We start from the raw sequence: 27,974 nt of genomic DNA on the forward strand, positions 1-27,974 counted from the left end.
AGCAGTGAGTATGAAGATTTCTGTCGTTTAGTTTTTGTTAGTTTAATTATTAATTTTTTCTAAAATAGTTGTTTCAAAATAGTTAAATTGTTTAGTTCTTGTTAAATAGTTCAATTATTAATTTTTTCTAAAATAGTTGTTTCAAAATAGTTAAATTGTTTAGTGTTTGTTAAATAGTTCAATTATTAATTTTTTCTAAAATAGTTGTTTCAAAATAGTTAAATTGTTTAGTGTTTGTTAAATAGTTCAATTATTAATTTTTTGTAAAATAGTTCTTTTAAATAGTTAAATTGTTTAGTGTTTGTTAAATAGTTCAATTATTAATTTTTTTCTAAAATAGTTCTTTTTAAATAGTTAAATTGTTTAGTGTTTGTTAAATAGTTCAATTATTAATTTTTTCTAAAATACTTGTTTCAAAATAGTTAAATTGTTTAGTTTTTGTTAGTTTAATTATTAATTTTTTCTAAAATAGTTGTTTCAAAACAGTTAAATTGTTTAGTGTTTGTTAAATAGTTCAATTATTAATTTTTTCTAAAATAGTTGTTTCAAAATAGTTAAATTGTTTAGTGTTTGTTAAATAGTTCAATTATTAATTTTTTGTAAAATAGTTCTTTTTAAATAGTTAAATTGTTTAGTGTTTCTTAAATAGTTCAATTATTAATTTTTTGTAAAATAGTTCTTTTTAAATAGTTAAATTGTTTAGTGTTTGTTAAATAGTTCAATTATTAATTTTTTGTAAAATAGTTGTTTCTAAATAGTTAAATTGTTTAGTTTTTGTTAAATAGTTAAATTATTAATTTTTTGTAAAATAGTTGTTTCTAAATAGTATAGCCGCTCAGTATTAGGAGCTTCGCTCCTTGGTAATCACTTGACTCTTTTCAGGGGTGTTAACGGTATGTAGCTCCCGACAACGAGAAGCTTCCTTTATCGCTGAATATAATACTTTATTTATACACAATTTAATTATTTAAGAATAAATACAGATGTGCAGATGATAATACTTGGCTTTAGCCACAAGACGATGATCTCAGAACTGTTGGGTTTGCGTGCAGCTACCTCGAAAGTTTGTTGAAGAGTCCCCTCTCAACCTATTTAATGCATAAGGTCCAGCAACATTATCTGCTGAGTCACAATGAATCATCAAGTCTAACTAACTTTCTACACATTTCCGCCATAATAATATGACACTTGGGACTACAACCAATTCACGCCAGTTTATTGCCCTGGTGTAAAATCACAAGACTCATGTGAACCGAAGGTCCTCGGACGTCTTTGTCCTAAACAGTTAGGTATATGCCATGAACTAGAAGTAAACATCCCAGTATTACCCTCCAAACACAACAACAAGTTAGAATTTTGAAACGAAAAGTAAAAAGAAATTCAGCCTAATAAAATAATAAAAGAACTAAATGGTAGGATCAAATTACCTCAGCAGAAGATGTAATTTGGACCGTTACAATAGTTAAATTGTTTAGTTTTTGTTAAATAGTTAAATTATTAATTTTTTGTAAAATAGTTGTTTATAAATAGTTAAATTGTTTAGTTTTTGTTAAATAGCCCAATTATTAATTTTTTGTAAAATAGTTGTTTTTAAATAGTTAAATTGTTCAGTTTTTGTTAAATAGTTGAATTATTAATTTTTTGTAAAATAGTTGTTTTTAAATAGTTAAATTGTTTAGTTTTTGTTAAATAGTTAAACTATTAATCTTTTGTAAAATAGTTGTTTTTAAATAGTTAAATTGTTCAGTTTTTGTTAAATAGTTAAATTATTAATTTTTTGTAAAATAGTTGTTTTTAAATAGTTAAATAGTTCAGTTTTTGTTAAATTATTAATTTTTTGTAAAATAGTTGTTTTTAAGTAGTTAAATTGTTCAGTTTTTGTTAAATAGTTAAATTATTAATTTTTTGTAAAATAGTTGTTTTTAAGTAGTTAAATTGTTCAGTTTTTGTTAAATAGTTAAATTATTAATTTTTTGTAAAATAGTTGTTTTTAAATAGTATAATTGTTTAGTTTTTGTTAAATAGTTAAATTATTAATTTTTTGTAAAATAGTTATTAAATAATATAATAATTCATTCACCGTCCATACACAAACTTAAAATGTTGTTAAAATTTACTTAAAATTACATAAAATTACAACATTTTTTAGAATTAGATCTTGATACATTTCACATTTGACGACATGTTTCGGTGTATTACACCATCATCAGGTCAATCAAATGTGAAATGTGAAATGTATCAAGATCTAATTCTAAAAAATGTTGTAATTTTATGTAATTTTAAGTAAATTTTAACAACATTTTAAGTTTGTGTATGGACGGTGAATGAATTATTATATTGATTAAACACAAACATGACGCAGTTAAGATATAAGTTATTAAATAGTTTAATTCTTTAGATTTTATTAAACACTTAAATTGTTAAATAGTTTCTAATTAAATATGAATTATATATTTAAGGATATTAATTAAAAAACATGTTCATAAAATTTTCTGTTGTTATTTTTGCAAAGTAATATTTTAATGAACTTGTCGCCCTCAGTGCACTAGTGGTTAACGTGGTCGCTACTGGACCCAAGGTACGCGGGTTCAAACCCGGCCAAGGTCGGTGGATATTTAAAGAGTGATAAAAATCCATAGCACACTTCCTTCGGAGGGGAATTAAAGCCGGCGGTCCCATGCCTTAGATTTAGGGCACGAAAAAGCATGAACGAGATGTTTCGTAAGCAAAACTCGCTGGCCACATATCTCCAGATTCCTACTAGATGGCTCTAGCAGACAAAAATAAGGACTGATTAGAAATTGTGCGGAGGCAGTGGGCTGGTCACTCACTACTGGCAAATGCACACTTCGAAAAGATCAGGAAGAGAGAACATTTTAACTTGGTACCACAAAACACGAGTATGTGTACTGAAACAATTAGTAACAATATTCTGATGTGGGGGAACATTTTTTATTCCAACATTCTCAAGGTAACAAATCATCGCTGCTACTTACACTACATGACTGAAACTTCGGGCTCTGAATGCATGTTCTTGTAGGAGATCCCAAACAACCCAAAAGGCTCAAAATTTTAATCACTTTTCGCTTATGTAAGACATGCTTAATTTGGCCGACAGTTTAACAACGCACCCCTCCGCATTTGTCATATTACCAGTCAACTTTCGTTCTATGTAGGATTTGAGGTTGTGATGATGCAAGCAATTTTTACTTTTTATTTTATCATACAAGTATCAAAACCTAGCTCAGTGTTCTGCCAACATCTCTCTGGAGTCAGCTTGATTGTGTATGAATATAAACAATTAGTCCTATTTAATGACCGTAATATAAAATAATGATTATCTGGCTTGCCACTTTGAAACGCAAGATCTAAAATCACAACACTAATAAATATTTCACTTACACTTACAGCATCATCATGGAACTACAAACTAATTATTCCGTGCTGACATCAAAGACACAAGTTATTTGAATACACAAAATCAAATTAACACGCTCTGGCATTGCATAATGCAAATAAAAATATTAACAAATTGTGAATATAAGAAAAAGAAAGGTCTTTACCATTCTTTTAAACACAACAATGGTTGACCTCAACATGAACTGAAGAAGAGGTGAACTGTACCAAAATCACTCACAAACTGGAATTTTCATAAACACAATTGCAGTGATGTAAGTTTACGTGTTTATAAACAGTGGAAGACCATTTGAAGTTTGTGGAAAATAGATAAAAATGTTATTCAATGTCTTTTAGAAAAACTATTGTCAAGAACAACATTCATGGATAAACTAAAAACATTAAAATATGGGAGACACTACCAACCTATATAAAACCCTAAGAGCGAATGAATATAAGGAAAACAAAATGTACACTGGGAACTTTTGTTTTGCAAAATCATTTTTACCCGTGGTTTACAGCTTGCAAAAATCTAAGAAAATCTGATTTGCTGGCAATGCTTGATGTTTAAAAAAATTTGAATGTTTTTAATATCAGGGGCCTTTAACAAACTTATGACTTATCAGCTTCACGAAAAGAAAAGAAAAACAATGAATCTTCTGCAAAACATGTACAGTGCACGCTGGTCATTCTTTGTCCAAGTCTCCAAAGAAATTATGAGCTTCTGGAGATCCAACTTACATTTACTAGTTCAGCATTTAATAAAAGTTTGTAAAATTTGAGAAATATTGAAATGGGTCATATGACTTGCATGCTGCCAGATCAAGAACTGCCATTTAGAGGTCATGAATAATCTGAGTTGCCCCTTGACAGAAATAATTGTACAGAATCTTTCAAACCGCTAGAACATTATGATCCTCTGCTGAATGACCACTGTTTTCAAAGGCACATCACTGGCCATTCAAAATGATTTGTTAAAAGCCCTCCATGAAGTGTTGCAAGGTGACATTTCAAGACAAATTCAGGAACCGCCTAATATTGGATGAAACTTTTGACTTTCATTTTGTCATGAGGTACATTCATGATAGTAACAGGTCTTTCTGCTCAAACCCTTTCTTCCTGTGTTCGCAAATTCTTACATTTTGGTTCATATATTACAGACAGAAGGTCTGGGTATAGATTTTATTCACAAAATAAGAGCAATTCAAAGTCACGTGCAAAATGAACATGACACACTGTTCTTAATTTTCTGACAAAAACCAGGGAAATGAAGAAGGCAAAACCTGACATAAGAAATTCTGCAGAAGAGAAGTACAGAAAACGTTTCTACAAAATTATTGATAACCAAATCGGTCATCCATCAGCTTGTTTCTGAGGTACAGAAACATGAATTTTGCTGCTACTACATAAGTGAGAAATTTTACATACATAAGTTTAAGGCTGCCTTTCCTGAACAGCATATACAAAAACTGCCCGTGTATTTTTTACATTCTCTTCTTCATTGAAACCTTGAAACCAACAGTAGTCCGAGCTACTGATATTGTTGAAAATAAGCCGTAAGACTGAACGGGGCAAACCAACAAATTAAGCACACACCACACAAAATATCATTGCTGGGTAAAAACTCAGAGCACCGAGAAATAAACATCCCAATCTTCTCTGTCATTCCAGCGCATGACGCACGACGGCATGAACGTTGTGTTTTGAGTCACTATATTCACCAACCCATACTAAAAAGAGAACAAAAATATGATCTGAGATTGTTGAAACCATAAGTATTGCAACTGTGCTTGTCGGCATAACTGTAAGTAGTTACACAGGCGGTTAAAATTAACGGATAATGAAAAATATTAGGAACTGGTGGTTTCAACAGAATAAAACTAATGAAAAGACACAGACATTTTTAAGATAATTGGAACTGAAACAAATAAGAGGCCTCTGAAACAACCAAGATGTCCTTGGAAAGACATCACATACAGTGTGGAAGAGACTGGAATAATGTTTACATATTTCTGAATGTGAGATTACAGACTGCAGTGCACTTTTATGCAACACTACAGAGGTGAAATGATGTACAGAAATTAGAAGAACAGAGTTTAAGTACTTGAAATTTGAGTTTCTAACAGCATTTTGAATATGTTGATGCCAGAAAATGCTGTAAGAACTTGTAGGGATACAAAAGTTCCTAAGAAGCATTTACTCCCACCATTGTCAAAGCTGATGATGTAGGCAGTAGTTCCTCTTAAGTGTAAGCAGTTACATGCACATTTAAACGGCGTCACAATCTAGAATACCAACATCGACACGGAGTTCCACTGTCTGGACACTTATGAAATTGTAAAAATATTGGTTAACGGATGACGTAAGTATCTCACCTGGTCTTTGAATGGTGCAGTAGGAGGTTCACGTTTGGGTGTAGAAGCAAATGGGTCACTTGATTCTTGCACCATTCAATTCACATTCTGTTCACAAAAAGAAGAAAAACAAAATAACACCAGCAGTCAGTTCCATGCAACAGTTTGTTCAACAAACACATTCACACTTCTTATGGAGTGTTCTTACTATAACGAGAACTCAACTCAAGTTTGAAGCAACTGTTCTTGAACTTGGCATTTCACATTCAACTGAAATATCCACCTCCTTCAGGTTGTGTCACAACCTGCTGTTAAGTCGTGCAACTACAGTCTTTTTTGACTCACTGCTACTCACACCTGAGGCCATTTTACCTGCTTCAGTAGGAAAAGTCGATCTGGAATATAATTTAATGATGAACTCAGCAACCAAGAGTTGGTTCTGTGAGACTACCAGGAAGTTTCAAGTCCGGTGTGACCTGATTTGGTTCAGTTTCAATTGCTTCAGTGCGAACACTCCCCAGATACTAAACACCAATCACAACTGACTTTCAAGAAAGAAAATGGAAAACAAGCATCTAACAAAATATACGTGGCAACACAGAAGTTCCTTGGTCTTTTATTCACTCCCTTAGTTCACTGTAGTTTTTGATAACATTTAATATGACTTTTGGTAAACTGCTCAACTTCTTCCTGGCTGCTTTCGAACTGCGAGCTCTCCCAGTGAGGGAGGGTTTGCAGAATTACATTTATCAGTGCACTGGTGTGACCCTCCACATGGCTGGTTAATATTTCTGTTATGGGCACTGTCAAATGATTACTGCAACCATTTTATAGGATTAAGGTAGAACACGAGTCAGGAAACCAGGAACTGGCCCATTATCACAGAATACCACTGTAGTCAACACAGAACTAGAACATCGGTACACCGCTGATGATCACAACACACGCTGGGCCAGCGGAACAACAGTATACAAGCAAACACTAAACATATATTACAATAAGAAATAATAAATGGCCACCCCATAATAATAAATGTTTAATGTTCCATGTAAAGCTGGTCCCAAGTTTACTTTTAGCATTATAAGGGAGAACCATCAGAACCACATTTCACACGACAATTGATTTTATACAATCCACAGACCATCCCATATTTTAAATTATTGATTTTAATTCTGTATCGTTTTTATTCTAATACTGCAACGTTCTGCATTACTGTTATTATCGTGAAGGGAAGCAACTGCCTGTCTGGAAATGCGTCCCATAGAAACCTGATCTTACAGCCCACAAATAATGCGAAGCAACCGACACTATTAATCTAGTGTCTGAGTGAACGAAATATCTGAGAAGAGTGTTCAGTGTCATTTTGCCCACCATAAATCCTACATGGACTGTCTTGGGTTTCAACCCGGGCTCCCACATTGAGAACTCAGCAACTAACCACATGAGCTCTATGGACTTTTTCTAAGGTCAGTTGATGAATACAGCCTGCAATGATGGAATTATACTTATGGGAATAAATTCAACGTTCCAAATATGACCTAAGTGTATCTTTAATCTCAATCTGTAAATGTAATATAATATATGCATGTTCTTCAGCTTTCATGGTGACTGTGTACAATAAAATCCTTTCGGGCTATCAGCCGCGTCAAGTGGTTAACCAACGTTTCAGAGGTCATACTGCCTCCGTCATCGCCCTGATGACGGAGGCAGTATGACCTCTGAAACGTTGGTAAACATCTACCAGACTACACGACGCAACAACCCAGAAGACAGACATCTTCATACTCTGATGACGGAGGCAGTATGACCTCTGAAACGTTGGTAAACATCTACCAGACTACACAGCGCAACAACCCAGAAGACAGAAATCTTCATCGCCCTGATGACGGAGGCAGTATGACCTCTGAAACGTTGGTAAACATCGACCAGACTACACAGCGCAACAACCCAGAAGACAGAAATCTTCATACTCTGATGACGGAGGCAGTATGACCTCTGAAACGTTGGTTAACATCTACCAGACTACACGACGCAACAACCCAGAAGACAGACATCTTCATACTCTGATGACGGAGGCAGTATGACCTCTGAAACGTTGGTAAACATCTACCAGACTACACAGCGCAACAACCCAGAAGACAGAAATCTTCATCGCCCTGATGACGGAGGCAGTATGACCTCTGAAACGTTGGTAAACATCGACCAGACTACACAGCGCAACAACCCAGAAGACAGAAATCTTCATACTCTGATGACGGAGGCAGTATGACCTCTGAAACGTTGGTTAACATCGACCAGACTACACAGCGCAACAACCCAGAAGACAGAAATCTTCATACTCTGATGACGGAGGCAGTATGACCTCTGAAACGTTGGTAAACATCTACCAGACTACACAGCGCAACAACCCAGAAGACAGAAATCTTCATACTCTGATGACGGAGGCAGTATGACCTCTGAAACGTTGGTTAACATCGACCAGACTACACAGCACAACAACCCAGAAGACAGAAATCTTCATACTCTGATGACGGAGGCAGTATGACCTCTGAAACGTTGGTAAACATCTACCAGACTACACAGCGCAACAACCCAGAAGACAGAAATCTTCATACTCTGATGACGGAGGCAGTATGACCTCTGAAACGTTGGTTAACATCTACCAGACTACACAGCGCAACAACCCAGAAGATAGAAATCTTCATACTCTGATGACGGAGGCAGTATGACCTCTGAAACGTTGGTTAACATCGACCAGACTACACAGCGCAACAACCCAGAAGACAGAAATCTTCATACTCTGATGACGGAGGCAGTATGATCTCTGAAACGTTGGTAAACATCGACCAGACTACACAGCGCAACAACCCAGAAAACAGAAATCTTCATACTCTGATGACGGAGGCAGTATGACCTCTGAAACGTTGGTTAGCATCGACCAGACTACACAGCGCAACAACCCAGAAGACGGATATCTTCATATTATATGTAGTCAAAATTAAGTTTAAATTCAGCAGTCAGTAAAGATCATTTCTCTACAATGTTGAACTTGATTTGTGTTTAGAATTTGTTTTCTTGGCATGGTACCCAGCACTGCTTTATTAATCTGGTTGGCTGCTTGCAGCTTTTGACATTCTGGTGACCTACATATGATGTCAAAACTAATAAACCTGAATGAACAGGAGTAGTATTGACAGATGATGGACATATACTGGATACTGCAATGTGTTTTACATTCATTGCTTGAATGCTTTTATTTAACATTGTGCACATAAGCATATGACCACCTCCTATATATTTCTTTGCATTTTCCATTTCATGTTTATATACTTATATTCAAGGTATGAGTAAACTGTAGAAAAATATTACTTTCTTGGTCAGTATTTTTCTTTCCTTTTCTTATATGTGTGTGTGTAAGATATGATTGAACACCCCTGTGGTTAAATATATGTAAATTGTAAAACAATTAAAGCTTTGTCTTTATACAGTTTGACATATTTCATTTGGATGCACTGGATTTCACTGTGAAGCTGATCCTAGAGTCCTTACTTAACATTACCAGTCATATTTGTATGTTGATTCATAATCTCAAACAGGACAAGGTCAATCAAAGAGCTAGTTTTCAAGTGGCATGCTTCACAAAAAAATTATTCGTTCTACATTTAAACCTGTCATTTTGTTTGTATTTGGCTATGGGATACTTAGTCAACACATCTGGATAGAATTCAGTTTACAAAATAATGTAGTCTGTTTGCATTTTGTTTTAAATCTCAGCCCCTGATTATAAATGACCAACAATAGGGTTACAAGATTGGGTAATGGCAAACCCTGACTGGAAAAGTCTTGGCATTCTTTTCTTTAGATGACACCACAAGCAACTTTGGAAAATAAATACTTTTACTTTTATAAAGCCACACCATAGTGTCACCTGTAACAGGTATCAAAGTAGAATAACAGAACTGAGTGCACAAGCTGCCACTACTGTCTGGAGGACAGTATATCTCCGAAGTACTGGCCTTTGTGATCTAGATTTATTTGGTAGAGAAGATAAGTAAAATAAATATAACCTGCCACCTCTAAACTATTAAAGCTAACAATTATGGCTTTTCAACAATATAAAATAAATTTAATATGTTTTCATTAATTTAGTGGACTAAAAATATTAAAATGTCATAAAAATACAAATTGTTTACTACAGAACCACCTAGGGATGGTGCCAGGTTCACATTAAGAAAGAGGAAAGATACTGACTGGATTAGTAATACAGTGAATTAACAAATTACTATTTTTATACTTTAATCAGATTTAACAATTAATCCTATTAATTTACATATAATATTCATTTTACTGTATCTTAATCAGTTGCATACAAACCAATAAAAATAAAAAATTATCCAACAAAATAGTTCTTAGAAACAATTTATCATCCAATATACTATCATATTGGCTGCAATTCAGTAACAAGACCATACATAGTATCTTCAAAACTTCCACCCCACCCCCTCTACAAATATACATTCACATAGTTTTAGAAGTGTCTGACACAGGCTGTAATCACAAACAAGGCAAACATTGTATGTTATTCATTTAATGTATTTTCAAAATTAGGTCATAAAATTAACTTAAACACACACCTATTTCTAAGGAGCTGTCTCCCTTGTAAACAAAAATACGTACCTTCACTGTATAATCAAAACAGATTTTACCCTACATGTAAATGAGAACCTTGCTACTATAACATAACCTGAGGTACCTATGGAGGTGGTCTACAGAAATGAGAGTAGCAGCTGAATAAGCAGTAGTTATGCAGAACCAAAAATGGGTGATCTTCAATTTGGATGTGGGATAACAATTCATCATCATAAAAAATGTGTTATAAACTGTGAAGAAAGGTCACAGACAGCTCAGAATAAGGTCTCCTGGTAGCCTTTTGTAAGGATGTGTCAATGAAGATTCAGTTCCAATAAAAACAGAAATTATGTACTAGGTAAGTAACAACCAACTCCATAAGGAGTATCATGTTCCATAAAATTAGTTAATATTAATAAATGACACTTTTTATATCACCTATCTCATGAAAATACAATTTCATGTTGGTGACATAATGTTTGTATGCCACAGTACAGTGTAAGAAATCTCCTATTTAAGTATTTCCAATTTGCATTGTTTTACAGTGATGTCTTACCTAAAAAATTTAATTCATTTACCAATTAATTGACTGATTGAGTATGTTTGTTTAAGTATGATTCTGTGAATGAAAATCTGTTAAAGTTGTGGAAAGAAGCAGCCACAACCCCCCCCCCTCCCCCCAATAAGATTAGCTGCCTCCAGTGTGATCTGAACCTCAGACCTGAATATGAAGCAGGAGTACTAACCACTGAACAGTGCTATCTTGTCACTTGAGGACTGATGATTTCCTATTATGTCAGATACTATCTATGCTGTTGATATAGTTTTGTGATGCCCTCAACTGTGACCTAATTTCAATTCCCGCTTCTGGTTCTGAAAACAGCTTACAGGATAGGTTCTATATTATATTGCACATGTCACAAATGTCTTCACTTGACTGATGGCTTAAACTGAAGAGGCAGAACTATAACTGGTTCATTTGTCATTGGATTATCTGTATAGATACTCCATGTTCGTCCAACACAGTCAAATATTCCTGTAATTGAGATGCAGATTAAGTTACAAAATGCACACAACTTACGTAAGTTCTACTTACTACACCGCATGTGACCTGTGTCTGACTTGGATGCAGACCCCAGCACAACAGTTTTACTATCAATCTGCAGTGCTTTAAACTGTAGGTAGAATTGTTTTCAGCATGGAGATGGAAACTTAGTTGCCAGATGCATGTTACAAAAGTTTTTATTCACTTTTAAATTACTGGCCTATCAGCGTATCAAAACTATTTTAGTTACAAGCTGTGCAACCAGCCTCCATCCAGTATTAAATATCTGTCCACTGAGAAAGGACAATTTAATGTAGCATTAAAAGAATTCCTTCTGTTATACTGCAGAACATGAGGTGTGTAAATTTGGTTTTGTTTCTTTTTAAGCTTTACTTTACTCCCCCTTTTTAGGTGTTGAAGCAGGTACACAACAATAACCTCAGTTCATACTGGTGCAATCATGACCTGAGGCACAACAATGACCTTGGGTTACCATGCAATAATTGCCTAAAGCACAGTAGTGATCTCAGATCACAATGCAACAATAGCCTAATTGGTATGGTGTGAAGAATGTCGGTGTACTCCACAGAGAGCACACTTTTCCAGTCTTGTTTAAGTGTAGTATTGTTTATTGTAATTTAATTGTTCCTAACTTCTGTTTCATGTTGGCTGTGTTTATCATACCTTGACTTCCTAGTGACTGGGATCTGTGGAATGCATATAATCCAACAATGCATAATATTTACATTAATATTGGCAGGAACAGGATTTTTTCCATTAATCACCAATGTGTCCATACTGAGTCTGGGACCCATTTAGCCACCTATATAATGGGTACCAGGGGATATTTCCCAATGGATAAAGTACCCAGAGAATGAAACCAATTATTTGCCTTCATCTAGTGATATGTACCACAGTGGACCATATATCCACAATACCCATATGCCTACACGCTGTGCTGGTTAACTGCATGTACCTTATCATCTTTCCATCTGTTATAAAGTCCTTCTGGCTTTCCACTTTTTTCCATTTCTCCACCCCTGATTTGGTTGCTACATGATCATAACCATTTTCTTTTTATAGACAATATAGTGATCTATAACTAGCACTATTTCATAGCTTAGCAATCATTTAATGTATAAAGAATCACCCTAGTGCACCACACCAGTAACTACTAGAAAAGAGATGATGTTTCACACTTTTGTAAGACTTGAGGTTCTCACAGCGGTGAATATGAAGATTTCTGTCTTCTGGGTTATTGCGCTGTGTAGTCTGGTCGATGTTAACCAACGTTTCAGAGGTCATACTGCCTCCGTCATCAGGGCGATGAATATGCCAATAGGGTGTGAGGAGTTGGATTTTATAGGCAGGGACGTGAAAGGTGTAGCCTGCCCCGAGCCAATGGGAGCAGGTATGGGAGTGGACCAATGGTAGCACGTGGGCGAGGGTGGGAGAGGGAGAGAAAGTAGAGAGAGAAAGGTGAGTGTAGTTGTATGGATAAAGGCCCTGAAAGGGGCCGAGTTACTGGTCTGGTTGGTTCTGGCGGCGCACTCTTGCTCGTTCTCGGAGTCCTCGGAGTGTGTGGATCAGAGGCTTCCAGGACCGGCTCAGGTGAAGTCCATCTTCCCTGTTAAAGTTATCAGGATGAAGTTCGATCTCGATGGCTTCCCTGATTAACCGGTTAATCAGGGAAGCCATCGAGATCGAACTTCATCCTGATAACTTTAACAGGGAAGATGGACTTCACCTGAGCCGGTCCTGGAAGCCTCTGATCCACACACTCCGAGGACTCCGAGAACGAGCAAGAGTGCGCCGCCAGAACCAACCAGACCAGTAACTCGGCCCCTTTCAGGGCCTTTATCCATACAACTACACTCACCTTTCTCTCTCTACTTTCTCTCCCTCTCCCACCCTCGCCCACGTGCTACCATTGGTCCACTCCCATACCTGCTCCCATTGGCTCGGGGCAGGCTACACCTTTCACGTCCCTGCCTATAAAATCCAACTCCTCACACCCTATTGGCATATTCATCGCCCTGATGACGGAGGCAGTATGACCTCTGAAACGTTGGTTAACATCGACCAGACTACACAGCGCAATAACCCAGAAGACAGAAATCTTTCACACTTTTGTTTTCGAAATATGAATTAATGGTAAGTATAAAACCAATACGGAAAAGAAACAAAGGATGCCCTTTAAAAAAGATTCCTGGATGACTGAGGCTGGAACGGGTCACAAGGCTCAAAATCCTTGACAGCTAGATGACGATGATGATGATGATGATGATAATTAATTCAGTGCTTATTGCAGCTTACTAGCTTTCATGTGACATTGACTGGCTAAAGCATGAACACGTGTTATCTAAAGATGAAGATATAGTTATAGAAGTAAATAAGTAGAAAACAGTGATAACAATGATTATATAGGTGAACTAGATGTGTTTTGAGTTGTCAAATGATGATGCATTTTCACAAAATTAATTGTGACCAGGCTAATAAAATTCACAAGAAATGGATTGGAAACAGTTAAGGAAATGTGGATAAAGAACAGGTTCTTTCACTAATATATAAATTATTATAAAAATGTTTAACACATGAAGATATGAAATACAACACCTGAAGATTTGATAGCCATCTTACCTACAGCCACAGTCTTAACATAATCATCATCCCCAGATTCACGGAAGATGGAGTACTCTTTATCAGACTGATCACCCAATATATTGATAACATCTCCTCTGGAATAAGGGCAAGGTAAACTGCTCATGGTGGCATGACGATGGTCGCTACTCGTCATTATTTCACCACCTGCTTCAGGACTCTGCAGTCTCAAATACCTGCAAAAATACAATAAATCAAATATAAATTTTATACCATCAATCCTCCCTACCCATCCCTGAGATGTGTGATATTAGCAACAAACCAGCCTTCAGTTATGGCTACAAAATAGTGAAGATTTTGTCCATGGTGGTCTTCTAGTATGTGATACCATGTGGATTTTTTGGTATGTATCAATGTACAAGTCCACAAGGTGTCAACCCAGAAGACCACCATGGACATGTTCACCATCATGAGAACCTCAAATCTCAAATAATGAAGCTTTTATAAGTGTTTTACTTACTTGTTACAATGAAAGATGTGTTCTCCAGGACTAGCAGTAAAAATATTAAGAGCTGATTCATTAGCTCCACCCACTGCTGGTCCTACCTCTGCATTATGGAACAGTCGGTCCCCCTCTTGGTTTAGGAATGTCATATTGATACTGACTGCATCTCCAGCTCCACAACCAGAGTCCCGCAGAATCTCTTGTGCCTGGCTAAAGTTCTCAGCTGCTAGCAGAGCTCTTGTCAAAAAGTGGCGAGCTGTAAGTAAAATGCCAGGACCGTTCAGATTGCAAACACTTTGCTTTCAAACGTGTTTTCAGATTTGGGTCAGATCTTACCTTCAATTTCAAAGGCTTGTGTCTCTTGTCTGCATCCCTTTCTACACATAAAACAATTTCTTAATGTATAGACTTTCACTAACTGTAGGAGTGGTGGCCTTACTAAGCTTTCTTCTTCTTCTTGTATGGCTCTCCAGTCTGTATTCGGTCCACGGCCTCCTCAATTCTCCTCTTCCGTTCGGTCCTCTGTTAGGTCCGTCTGTCCGAGGCTTTGATCGAAGTTTCGAAACATCTTCCTTTTTACGGTGCAAGGTTGTTAGCCTTGTGACCAACCCCCAACCTGGAGGACCAGGGTATTGCCAGCATAGCTCTTTGGTTCACTGAGGTACTCAAGCCCCACCAAGGTGCAGGTACCATTAAGTGGGGCCTTACTAAGCTTTACTGATGCAAAATAATGTGGATTCATACTGTATAATTTGAACTACTGTCTTCCAGTAAATTATTGAGTCTTGGGTTATTAAACTATTTCTTAATTGAAACAGGACATACAGGTTTAAATTGTACAATTATAAATGAAGACTTGAAGAAAATATGGAAGGAAACCTTCATGCTGTCTTTTGTCTTTTTCTTCTTTCAATTTTATATCCATATTTTCCTGGAGAGCCTGAGGAAAACCATAAAACACCTCAGTCAGGTAACCAGCCACCAGACTGAAATTAAAATCCAGGAACTCCAAAATATACAGCAGGAGTGCTAACAAAACCACGTTTGGTCTAGTTAAGCAAATATGCTAGGTATACTTACGAGTCTTTCCAGATACCAGAGTCTTGGAACTGATAACATTGACAGAATAAACAAACCCATGATGATTATAGCTCATGGTGTATCCTGGCAGATGGCCTGCATAACACAGGGATGTGAACCGCTCCTCAGTTACTTTCCAACGACCTTGTGGCAAGTCAGAGATGATATGAGCTGACACAAAGTAGACATGATTCAACACTTCAGACAAAGCATCTTCAGTATGACCCAGAATCTCCTGGAATCAGAACAAAGATACTTCTTTCAGTTTATGGAAATTTGGGCTGAGGAACAACTTTTCTATATCTCCCTAACATTTATAAAAGTTCTGGGAACACATTATGACATCTACTTTCCTTCAATTGCTATATGCTGTGAGTTCAACATTCCAATTTGTTTTATAAAGAAAATATTCAATTACCTATTCTCTTCTACCTTTAGAAATCCATGTTAAAATGACAACTATTTTGAAGAATTTCTATGCAAACACATCCAATGAAATCATACACATGTTCCTGATCAAGGTAAGAATAGCCATACATAATCACAATAGCCACTTTGGGCTCTCACTGACTTCCTATGGACAGATGGGACTGGATTCACAAATGAATCTAAACATGAATACGTCAATTACATTAAATTATGCAGAACAATATGTTTACAAAATGTAATGGAAATGTACAAAATCACAATCAATTAAGATATTTTTTCCTTACTTTGAAGGTTCTAATTTGGGAAATGTTTTTTTTTTCAAATTTGATGTTACATATTTAGATGGTATTTGGCGAACAGGTAAAATGGATGGACACACAAGTACAAAGACACTAACATCTGGTTCAAACTTTACCTCTCCAGGATTGTTGCAGCAAACAGTGGAACATCCTGTACCATGGGTTTTGGTTGGCTGCTCCCGCAAGACATTGGGCAGAATTTCATCCATATGAAGCAGAAACAACTGTAGCAAGAAACAAGAGCAAATCAATCTGTATTCAATTTAGAATTATGTCTTATGAGATATAACACTATAATTTTAGAAAGCAACAAATTTAAGAGGAATGTTCTGCCAAACATTAATGCAATTCTCCATATACATGCTAATACAATCCAAAATTCACAATTATTCCCAATCACAATACAAGTCTCACACCTGTTAAACCAGTCTGGACACAATGGTGATGAGAAAAATCCTCGTCAGTGACCAGCCCATATCTCATTAAGTAGTACAAGGATAACAAAGGTGAGCAAAGAAATGGTTACTTCTCTTTATTAGCCACAGTAACACTTTAGAAAATTGTCAGAAACACATTCTAAACTGAACACATTATGGACCTTATAATACAGTTCATATGCTCAGAGTCAAATTCTGGTATTTTGTTCTGGATAAACAAAGTCAGGATACAAAATTTGGTAAAACCTAATGAACCAAACAGGTTGTGTAAAAACTCAAGTGTAGTTTTAAATTCTTTAAATACAGTTTTTGTATACATTTTTCAAGTGCCTTAGTTAAAAGCAAATAACAATGGAGGTTCTCCACCTCCTATAAACTGCCACTGCAACACAAAACACAAGGTTTATTATGAAGTTCAGGAAAATGACAAAAACATCACCTTATAGAAGGGCACTTGAGCTCCATCAGCTGTTCCTTCCATCTCCTTCAAATACTGTGGGAAGTTCTGGCGGACAGATGATAGAGTCTCATGGTACACCTTCTGCCCAGCCTCTGTCTCAAACAGTGGCAGAAACACCTCGTTCAGTGGTTGTGAAGCAGCCAATAAACTATGAATGAAGCCTCTGAAAGTGCGTCCCTAGTGAAATAACACACCAATATTAGCATCAGACATTAGTGCAGCTGTCCTGCTACATGCTATGGAGGCACATGGGGAAGGAGGTACAGCTCCTACCCATTCATGATTTCTGGCACCGGATGGGGGTCAGTGGTCGGCATCAAACCCCAGCCATGCTTTTATCCCGTGACTGAAACCCTGGTGCCCACTGTTTAGGAGACTGGCAATGAACTTTCAAATTTCAAAAAAGGTATGTAATATTCTGACTAGCTCAGCAAGTACAGTCTTCTAAGTAAGGATTCTGTAATATGGAGTTAGTAGGTTAAATTATTTTATTTATGCATTCACTTTCACCATTTCAGTATTTTAAACTTAAACATAACTTTTTAAATTAAAACATATTTCCATTAAAGATGTATGTATTAAACAATATTGCTATAATTCTGTATCTCCTGTGGAGGCCACAGATACATATGAGCTGCATGGCTGATGTTAAAGTTTTGTATTTATTCAAGACTTTTTTCAAACCCTTCTCCAAAACACCAAAACAAAATCCTAAACTTCTGCCTCTTAACTGTACTCCTTATTACCCCCAAAATTTAACATAAGTCAACACTGTGACTTACCACGTCAAATCCAACTTCATAGTGAGTCCCACGTGTGTATAAAATGGGGATGCTGTTGCGGCGACCAATCTTCTCCACTACTGGCATTCTGTAACAGTGCCTGAAAGCAAGTACACAGATTGTATACTGAACAGCAAGTATCCAGAGTGAGTGACCTTGGTTATGAAACCAACACCTGATACTACTATGGCTTTATAGACACACTTTATCTTATTAGCTGGTCTCACAGTCAGCTGCTGATATAATAAAGGGATTCTCAACTTACTTCCTGCCCCCACCAACTCCACACTGGCACTGAGACAATAAACAGCTTTGTACTGTTTACTGGTGCTAGATCCACACTTATTCAAATAGGACAGAGGAACATACTGACAGTCTGCCTAATTATGAGAATATGTAATCACTTTTAGATGTTATCATTATTTAATATTTGAAAGAATCTCAATCTTGAAGACTAGCAATATCAAATTCTGTTTTCAGACTTATTTGTTGTTAACATGATTTACACTGCTCTGGTAATATGGCATCACTACAGTTCCATTTTGTCTAAATCATGTCATGATAGAATTAATATCCCATTTGATGTAACTTGTTCTTAACAGGATAATGTCTCTTGAGGACATCCACATTTGTGTTCTTTGTTTCACTCTGTATCAAAAGTACTGCAGTATTGGGTTTCCATCATGAAGCTAATTTATTTTAATAGCGGAGTAAAATGTTTTACAACACACTTCTTACAGAAACTGTAATGACATAATCAAAAAGGTTGAAACTAGGTCTATGCAAACTATAAAATATGTTAAATACACGTAACATTTGGCAATTAAATAACAGAAATGATTCAATAAAATATAAATATATACTGACACTAACCTTTAGTAAGTATGGCCACATTCAAAGCACTTGCCTTCTGACTTCATACAGGACTGGAAACATTGATGGAAGTAACTTCCTTAAAGTGATATGAATATTGTCAACACATTCTTATAAATGTCTTCAATTGCTTCAAAATGAGGCCATTTCAATGAGATTTTCATTTTCAGTTTTATGATAAAGTCACACAGGGCTAAGTCAGGAAATATAATAGATATTCCAACACTGGCAGGTGCCTTTTTGCTAAAACTGCTGAACTAAAGTGCTGTAAAAATGCAAAATCCACCTGTCTAACCAATAACTTTGTCTTTCCTGATGAACGTACTGCAATAAGTCCCCAACCTTAACAGAGAATGTCTGACAGACTGTCTGTCTGTTTTTGAAAAATAAATTATTAATGATAATTCCTTTGACCTTGTTGGTGCCAACAAATAACAGACTTCAAAGAATAAAAAGAGAAACCACAATCTAATGTTTCATTCTGTTATGTTTGTTCCTTCATATCTAACTAGTGTATGGTTCACTGATAATCAGTGTGCTAGATTTGTGAATCCACTATCCAGTGTTCACTACCAGAAAGTGATAACTGAGAAAGTATGTCACTGTTTTGTATGAGAGATGTATCTCATATTCAAGGAGGGTCATAAACAGCAAGTGCCTAGAAACTAAATGCTCATGCAAATATTTGAATCTAAGGATAAAGTTGACAATTTACAATATTACACAACAATTTCACAGGTCACCTACTTTGTTAGAGGAGTTAAATAATCAACCTTATATTCCTTACCCATTCTAATTACCCTCAGCTTTTAATACAGTATTTCTAAATAACCTAAAACATAAACAAATTAACTTGCACCTCCTGCTGCAGTCTTATGGTCCTTAAGAATAATTTAATAGGATACCCCCAATATATAATATAAACTGTGACATTGCAGAAAATATCATTGGGCTTATTTCCGTGTTAGATAGTAAGATTGTCACACTTTAGGTGGAACAGGCATTCACCTATTGTTATGGACCAATCTGATTTCTAGATAATAATTTAACCCTCTGACACATTCAAGAGTCAGTTTGATATTGACCTTGATTATACTATTCCATTCTATAACATAATTAGACAAAAGAAATGGACCCTACCCATTAACCTTCTGTGGTTCCACTTCCTTTACCTACACCCATAACACAGAAAACAGGTGTGTATGAAACACTGATAAATCTATATACTATGGTGAAACTAATACTGTAAATTGAAAGTAAAATTCTGTTGGGCCTTCTCAGTTGAAAGTACAGTATTCACCTTACCAAGGTGACTGATTGCCAGATACAATGTGAGAAGAAACATGAGATCAGATGTTTTCAATACAGTGTGAACAAAGTTATTTTGTTACCCTAAGCTGAATCCAATATTCACAATGAATTTCAAACATAGTTTTAGCACATTATTTTTGAGGAAGAATACACAAGTTAAAAAACTGTCAATGGAACCACGGTTCCGGTGAATTTGACGCAAATACGGCATACCTGCTTTACAATTGAGTAAAGTTTAATTAAGACATTGCTTATTTAACTTGAATTAGTTACGCTTAAGATGGGTCTGTGGTAGATGAATGTAATGTAAAGTAATGTAAGGTAATGTAAGGTAAGGTAATGTAATGTAAGTTAAGGTAACTATGTGGGTAACCATTGTTGTTTATTTGTTGATAAACAGATGACGTTTCCTAGGTAACATAACAATGAAGTTATACTTTTTCGTTTACCTTTTTCATAACACTTTTTCGTAACACATTTTTTCCGAATGACACTGACCCTAAAATATAGACGTATTTACGTCAAAAAAAGAGTTTGATATTTTACTGCAATTGGTGAGCCATGCCTCGCCTCTCGACGTTCTTTGGAGTCGCTGGCTTCGAGGCCCTGATGAGACAGCAGGGCAGACGGTCTGTGTGTGTCCGTCGGGAATGAACGACTCCAGGAGAAAGGTTGAAGGCAGGTCTGTTTTGGGGGGTCTGGTTTGACGTGTCGTCGTATACCCAACCGGAGACTGAGCCGGCCTCTGGGATTGTTTTAATCTTTTCGGTCGCCAGTAGGGCGCAAATTGGTAGCAGAGCGTGGTTACGGAAGTTTTTTTTTTGGGGGGGTGGGGGGCTTGTGACCGCTCCTGATTTGTCTTTTGGTATTCCAATCTTTTTGACGATTGTTAAGAGTGTTGTGGTGGGCGTGCTGTTGGGGCACCGTGTGGCACACACAGGTCCTCTTGTGGCCTGCCGACCTTGCCTGCGTTAGCTCTTGTTTATTCTTGACCGAACTACGGGAGAAGTTGGTTAGGTGGGGCGTTGGATGCGTCCCGACAGTAAGTCTCCTGGGGTTTGGTTTATACGAGGTAGGGTGTTACGGTTTGGAAGGATTATTTTGTATTTTTAAGCAGGTGATTTGTTTAATTGTGTATTTTATTCTATTTTGGTTTTCACTGGGTGTTCCTTTATTTAATTACTTGGTCTTCTTTTCTTTGGTGTTCCCTTTCCTTCTCCCATGGCTCCCGACAGTTGGTTGGGTCTACGACCTGAGCAAGGACATTGTGAAGCTGTGCGAGAAGTATCGGGTACATGCGACGGGTCCGCTGGCCGAGCTTCGTCCCCGCTTCGTGGCCTTTTTCAGAACGCAGGAAATTTCGGCGATTCATGTGGAGGTAATGGGACGTGGATTTCCGGTTGACGTTAAATTGGCTGAGGTTCAAACCGGTGATCTCCCTGCGGCTGATGAGCTAACACCCATAGATGATCCTCCTGGAACGTCCTCCATTCACAGACCTCATATGCACGTGGTGTTAGGATTGGTGAATTCCATGGATGCGGTGGGCGGCAGATCTCTGAAAGCGTTATTGACCTTTTTGATGAAGGCCAATTCGTTGGTTAAATTGGGCCTGGTCAGGGAGGACGAAATCCTTTCGGCTCTCCTTCCTAAAACAGTAGGGCGGGTAATGCAAACGATGGGCGATTGTTTGAGGTTTAATCTCGCGTGGGGTCAAACCCGACAGATGCTCGTGGAGGAGTTTCTGCCATCTCGTTTGCTAGATGACCTTAAGGTAGAATTCGTCAGTCGTCGATTTCAGTCCGTCGGTGACTTTGTAGACTCCGTGGTTAATTCCGCTGAGGTTTTGCCAGGTTTTTCTCAGGAGGTTGAGATTGTGGATCTTATTCTACAGAATATGGATCCGGGGCAGAGGGCCCATTTTGTTTTTTTCTAAAAGGCCGAGGGCAGTGTTGGATCTATATGCGTTGGGTCGTGAATTATCTGTCTGGTTGCCGGTAGGCAAAGGTTGGACGCCCTTGGCGCCGCGTCTTCCTAAGGGCGGTATCGCACTACGATGCCAACGGGATGCCATGGCGCAGCTGCCAGCATCTCGGCCAAACTTAATGCATTAATTTAGTAGTCTTATAACGCACCTGGCATCCGTCTGGCAGCGCTTCCAACTTGGCATCGCTGCCAACCAAGATGCCAAGTTCAAATGCTACTGGCATCGCTGCCACGGCCAAGGCCAAATCAACATCACATGACAGTCTGGCCAGTCCATTGACGTCCGTGCGTGAATGTGCTTGTGTGTATTTCTGTTTCTTCCAAACATGGATAATTTCGACACCGAAAGATTAGTAATTGAAATTCAGTCCCGACCATCACTATGGGATTCATCTGCTATTAAATACGCAAACCGGGACTTGAAAAAAAGAAACTGGGAAGAACTTGTAGAAATATTTGGAGGAGATTTATTTACAGTAGAAAAGAAAGAATTAGCTAAGAAGTGTTTCTATGGCTTTATTTGTGGGGCCGCTTTCCAATATGGCAACTTGATTTAAAGTTTTTTTGTTTAGCAATCTATATATCTATCTATATATCACAAATAATGTGAATTAAGAAGAAACCTGCTTTTATAATGTTTTATTAAATAAAGTTTGTTCATGTAATATTACATGTGATTTGCAAGAACTGAAATATTTCAAATTCAATAATGGTATGGACGTGCAAAGTGTGTGTATGGAGAATTTTTTTTACTTATTTCTTTGTTACAGAATTGAAATTCACTCCAGGTATGTAGTTTTGATAAAGGTAAATCTCATTTTCTCAAAAGTGATAAAAGTGGACATTTCGTGATCTCATAATGTTGATCCATCTGTTCGCTCGACTGGCGTCGAAAGCTGGCAGCTTGTCTGGCGTCTTTTTCTGGCAGCTGGACGCCATGGTATCGCTGTTGGTGTCGCTGCCATGGCATCCTAGTGCGATACCGCCCTAAGTAAGGGATAACAAGCGAGCTGCATAAGCAGCATAGGGTGTCATATGAAACTGGGAATCGCTTGTTGTGTCCTGCGTGTGAGACCGCAATTGAAGCACAAGGTCTTCCTGCACATGTACATTCCGTGTACTGCATGGTCAGAGCTTTCTTGCGCATGCGCATTACTGGCCAGCACAGCGACTCGTGCGAAAATATCAAAATATTTGATCTCGGACTTTGTCCGCTGACCGCTTGGCTGTAACCTAGGACAGCGCCACACAAACTGCCAGTTTGATATTTCCACTTCACCCACGCAATTCGCACCGCTCAGATTTAAACTGCCCAAATGGATTTGTGTAGGCGGGCAGATTTTAAGCCGCGAGGTTGATCGAATATTTGGAGACATCAAATTTAAATTTCTGTTTAATTATCTCGACGATCTGTTGGTTTATTCCAGCACTTGGGATAAACATATCAGACACCTAAGGGAGGTCTTTTCTAGACTACAAAATACCGGTTTCACTCTAAACCCAGCCACGGTCGTGTTAGGGGTTCAGGAGATCAGCTTCCTCGGCTGCAGGCGTCCGCGTTAACCCCGAAAGGGTAAGCGTGATAAAAGAGTTTCCGCCACAGAGAAACTTGAAACAAGTTCGGCTTTTCTTATCCTATGACCGCACCACCTCCCGGCCTCTGGGATTGTTTTCATCTTTTCGGTCGCCAGTGGGGCGCATTGGTTACTGGTCCCATGCTCACCCCCTCTAGTACCACCTTTTGTTGGTAATCTGTGACCACAAAGGCAAAATATTCACAGCCATTCTCCATACCTGGAGGCTCTCTCCTCCATCCACAACTGGAGGGTAAGCCATGGCATGGATAAATTGGTAAAGAAACAATGAATTGATATCATATATTGTTAGAAAAATACTTCACTATCATTCTGTTTGTCTTGTCTATGTTCTAAAATGTCACTTACCCCATTCAGAGCTGAGCAATTCTGTTCCATTATGTACACTGCACGCTATGTTGGAGAACATGATGCATGTTAATAAAAGGATGAGCCCAAAAGTGGCATATAGTTCATGTACCTGTAACTGATTTTAAATTAGTAACAGCCTGGCTCTCTAGCCTCTGACAACTTGTTTCCTACACTTCTTATCCTGGAAAAAGAAAGAAATTGAAAATTAATATTCTCCTGTTGTGATAAAATAAATATAAGATTACATTATTCATGCTACTTTATTATTGCATTCGATATTATGTATGGAACCAGATAAATACAACTTCTAAAAATTTACATTTTGTGTTATTTTTTATTATATCCTACATGTTCAAAATGAATTTTTAGTCATCTTCATGGGTAAACACAACAATGTCTGACCTAAGGCACATTAATGGTTAATTAGGAGACAGGCATGAAGCAGAGAATAACAGTTAGAGCAACATAACATCAAAAGGACACAATGCACCAACAAAAAAGTCTGACAATAAATCTCAAAATATATATGACAGCAATGCAAAATACGATGGTCTCCTGACAAGGAAAAAACAAAAGTAATTTAAAGTACATAAGATAAGCTATCAGCACCACAAGAACACACAATGTCAACAAACACAAATCAGAATAAGACTACACATAACATGACAGAAGCTGGAACTACAACTTCACTAAATTCTTAAAATTTGTGCATACTGCTATTTTAATCAATAATGCAGTATGAAAAATGACACTCATGAGGAAGGTAGGAGGAGATTAAATTCCGGAAATGCTTGCTACTTCTCAGTTCAAAATATTTTGTCTTTTGTCTGATTTCTAAGAACCCAAAAATTAAAGTATACAAAACAATAATCTTGCCTGTTGTTTTGTATGGGTGTGAAACATGGTCTCTCACTCAGAGGGAGGAACACAGATTGCAGGTGTTTGAGAACAGGGTGTTGAGGAGGATATTTGGGCCTAAGAGAGAAGACGATGGGGCGTGGAGAAAACTGCATAATGATGAGCTTAGAAATCTGTACTCCTCCCCAAATATTGTCATGGTGATTATGTCAAGAAGAATGAGATGGGCGGGACATGTAGCGCGCATGGATGGGACAAGAGGTGTGCACTGGGTATTGGTTGGGAAACCTGAAGGGAAGAGACCGCTGGGGAGACCTAGACGTAGATGGGAGGATAATATCAGGTGGGATCTATGGGAGATAGGAGTTGAAGGAAACTGGATTTTGTTGGCCCAGGACAGTGTCCGGTGGAGGGCTTTGGTTAATTTGGTGATGAACCTTCGGGTTCGGTAAGCCATCTAGTTAGTTAGTTAGTTAATGCAGTATGAAAAAATATGGAATTTACAAATATCTTCATGTAATTTTAGGTTGTGGTCATATAAGTTGTGACATGCATTCATGTAGGTGGTTACAAACATTTTTGATGAATGTGCTGCCTCCATCTTCAAGATACATTTTCAATGCAGTGAAAATCTCATATTTACATGTGATGTTTCAAGACAATAAACAATTAAGTACATCTGACCAGAAGCTTTTATATACCATTGAAAATGACTGTAAAAACTCAGTCCCAGTATATGAGATATAAAGATTGCTGTCTTTTGAGTGGTAGCAAAAAAGTCTGGTAGAAGTTTACCAACATTTCAAAGGTACCTGCTGTCTCCATCATCAGCGCAACGATGACTGCTATCTTCATACTTTGCGTCCTGTATTCTTGTGATGAGACATGAACATGTACTTAGATTCTCTGCACATACATCTAGACTAACTTCCTTACTTACATCTAATATTTTTATGTGATTTGCTTCACAGCACTTACTGATTTCTCATAACAAACCAATATAATCACCATAAATGAGAAACTAATGCGTCCATTCAATTCCAGTCCCTTCTGATTTTGTTACCTTCCTTATGGCATATTAAAAAATGTTGAGAAACAATAACAATAAAGCATCCCTTGTTTCAAACCACTGTTAGTAGGAAATTCCATCAAAAGTTTACCTATACAAACTTTACTACAGATTTCATTCAAACACATTTTAATTAACCCAACTAGTGTCACTGGTACACCACATTCAATGGTAGCTGTACAAGACTTCTCCCTAAGTCATAGCAATTTTGAAGCTGGTGTACTGTCTTACTGTACTCCATTTTTATTCCAGCATTTGATGAATGCAGAATATTTGACAAGTCACCCTCGGCGGACTAGTGGTTAGCATGCTTGCCACTGGACCCAGGGTTCACGGGTTCAAACCCGGCCAAGGTCAATGGATTTTTAAGGTTGACAAAAATCCGTAGCACAACTTCCTTCAGAGGGGAACTGAAGCCGGCGGTACCATGTCGTAGTTTTACAGCATGTAAAAGAACCTTACAAACATGAATAAGATGTTTCATAAGCAAAATTCAGTGGCCATTTCTCACCCAAGTCTCTCCTGATTCACTAACAGATGGCTGTAGTTGACAAATCAGTATTGAGTAGAAATTGTGGACAGGCAGTGGGCTTGTCACTCACTACTCATAAATGCACACTTGAAAAGACATAGAAGCCTCCCACAGGGGAGGAGGTCAAGTCTCGACTTCAGGCTGTTGCGCCATAGGAGAAGAAGAAAGAATATTTGACAGACTGGCAAAATGTAAAGCATATTTGTATTATTTCATACAATATTAAATAAATAAATAAAAGATCATCAAAGAAGAAAAGATACCTGATTAGTCCATTTGGAATTTGTTGGAGAGACAGCAACACAAGTACGCTTTCTCAGGGCTCTCCCACTTCCATCAATATTCACTACTCCATTCCTTCCAGAGCTGAGCCATCATCCAGAGCCACTTCACAGTTGATGAAATAACAAACTGGCCATGGAAGACATCTTGAGCTACAGAACTTATTTACAACAAACTGTTAATGTAGCGCAAGAGAAACAGTAGCCTTGATATTGAAGACTTAGACTGTTCATCATCTTACTTACAAATGGGGTCAAAACAAGCACACTAGATAGAGATTTTACTGTCTTGCCTGATAAAAACAATGGGAGGTCAGAGAACTGAGAAAACATAATGTGATAAACTAGCAGCATAAAATATACAAATGTAAACACAGTATAAGCATTACATGTCACTGGAGCCAAAATATAAAGGCCTACTTATATTGTTTTCTAATGAGCAAATGTTATGCAACCTGTACATGTGTGTTTAAACACATTACACATTTTTAAAGTTGTTTATGGTAAAGCAAAGGATGCATCAAACAAACTATATTCTAATTTTACTAGAACAAAATACTATGTAAACACATGCAGGCCTAAAATAACACAGGTATCTAATGGATACAAATACTGACATTACAAAGGAACTCGCACTTCACAGACTTCCTCATAAAGTAGAAGAGTACAGTATTTGTAAAAAATATGTGAATAGTATGCCTATTCATGTTTTCAGAAAATAATAATACTTACATATTTCATTTACCAACATTTATGTGAATTGTGTTAAATTTCAAGTGGTTAATACCATTAAGAAACACCAATGTTTCTTTTATGTTTTATCAAATTCCTCCTGAAATTCTGCCACTTCTTGGCTACTTACTGAAACTTAAGAAACTGTTTACTTCTGCTTCAGAATCTGAATGCCACTCCTCTGAACACTTTGCCTGACAGCTGCAGACCTCTCACAGTTTCTGAAGGGTCATTATCAAACTTAAATGGTTCTTAAAAATATATATATATATATATATATATATATATATATATATATATATGCACGCACACACAAACACATGAATATCTCCACACACTGTTAAAACTAATGAAACATTTCGTAAAAAC

General features: G+C 37.1%; 1 protein-coding gene across 6 annotated transcripts; it reads right to left on the bottom strand.

The window, feature by feature from the left end:
- Window positions 1-10,021: 10,021 nt before the first annotated feature.
- Window positions 10,022-27,884, bottom strand: LOC147874063 (beta-alanyl-dopamine/carcinine hydrolase-like). Of its 6 annotated transcripts, none has more exons than XM_087347295.1 (11): window positions 26,856-27,884; window positions 24,131-24,314; window positions 18,891-18,943; window positions 18,018-18,117; window positions 17,215-17,412; window positions 16,455-16,562; window positions 15,611-15,845; window positions 14,970-15,146; window positions 14,546-14,786; window positions 14,065-14,261; window positions 10,022-11,415 (listed from the first exon to the last, which is right to left on the bottom strand). In XM_087347295.1, exons 4-11 carry the CDS (start codon window positions 18,102-18,104, stop codon window positions 11,309-11,311), a joined length of 1,350 nt encoding a protein of 449 aa, XP_087203421.1. In that variant the 5' UTR covers window positions 18,105-18,117; window positions 18,891-18,943; window positions 24,131-24,314; window positions 26,856-27,884; the 3' UTR covers window positions 10,022-11,308. The 6 variants fall into 6 exon arrangements, with proteins under 6 accessions (XP_087203421.1, XP_087203420.1, XP_087203419.1 ...); XM_087347294.1 differs by lacking the exon at window positions 18,891-18,943 and adding an exon at window positions 20,651-21,850; XM_087347293.1 differs by lacking the exon at window positions 18,891-18,943.
- Between the last annotated feature and the right edge of the window lie 90 nt (window positions 27,885-27,974).

This window comes from Zootermopsis nevadensis, unplaced genomic scaffold (genome assembly GCF_977971745.1).
Source record: "Zootermopsis nevadensis isolate Lab colony 2312 unplaced genomic scaffold, Znev_1.0 Znev_ptg000011l, whole genome shotgun sequence".
Classification (NCBI taxonomy): Eukaryota; Metazoa; Arthropoda; class Insecta; order Blattodea; family Termopsidae; genus Zootermopsis; species Zootermopsis nevadensis.

Coding starts and splice junctions, on each gene's coding strand:
- LOC147874063 (XM_087347292.1), bottom strand. Junction 14,262..14,545: donor CACATCTTTCATTGTAACAA/GTAAGTAAAACA, acceptor GTATTTTTGCAG/GTATTTGAGACTGCAGAGTC. Junction 11,416..14,064: donor TGTTAAGACTGTGGCTGTAG/GTAAGATGGCTA, acceptor TCTCAATTACAG/GAATATTTGACTGTGTTGGA.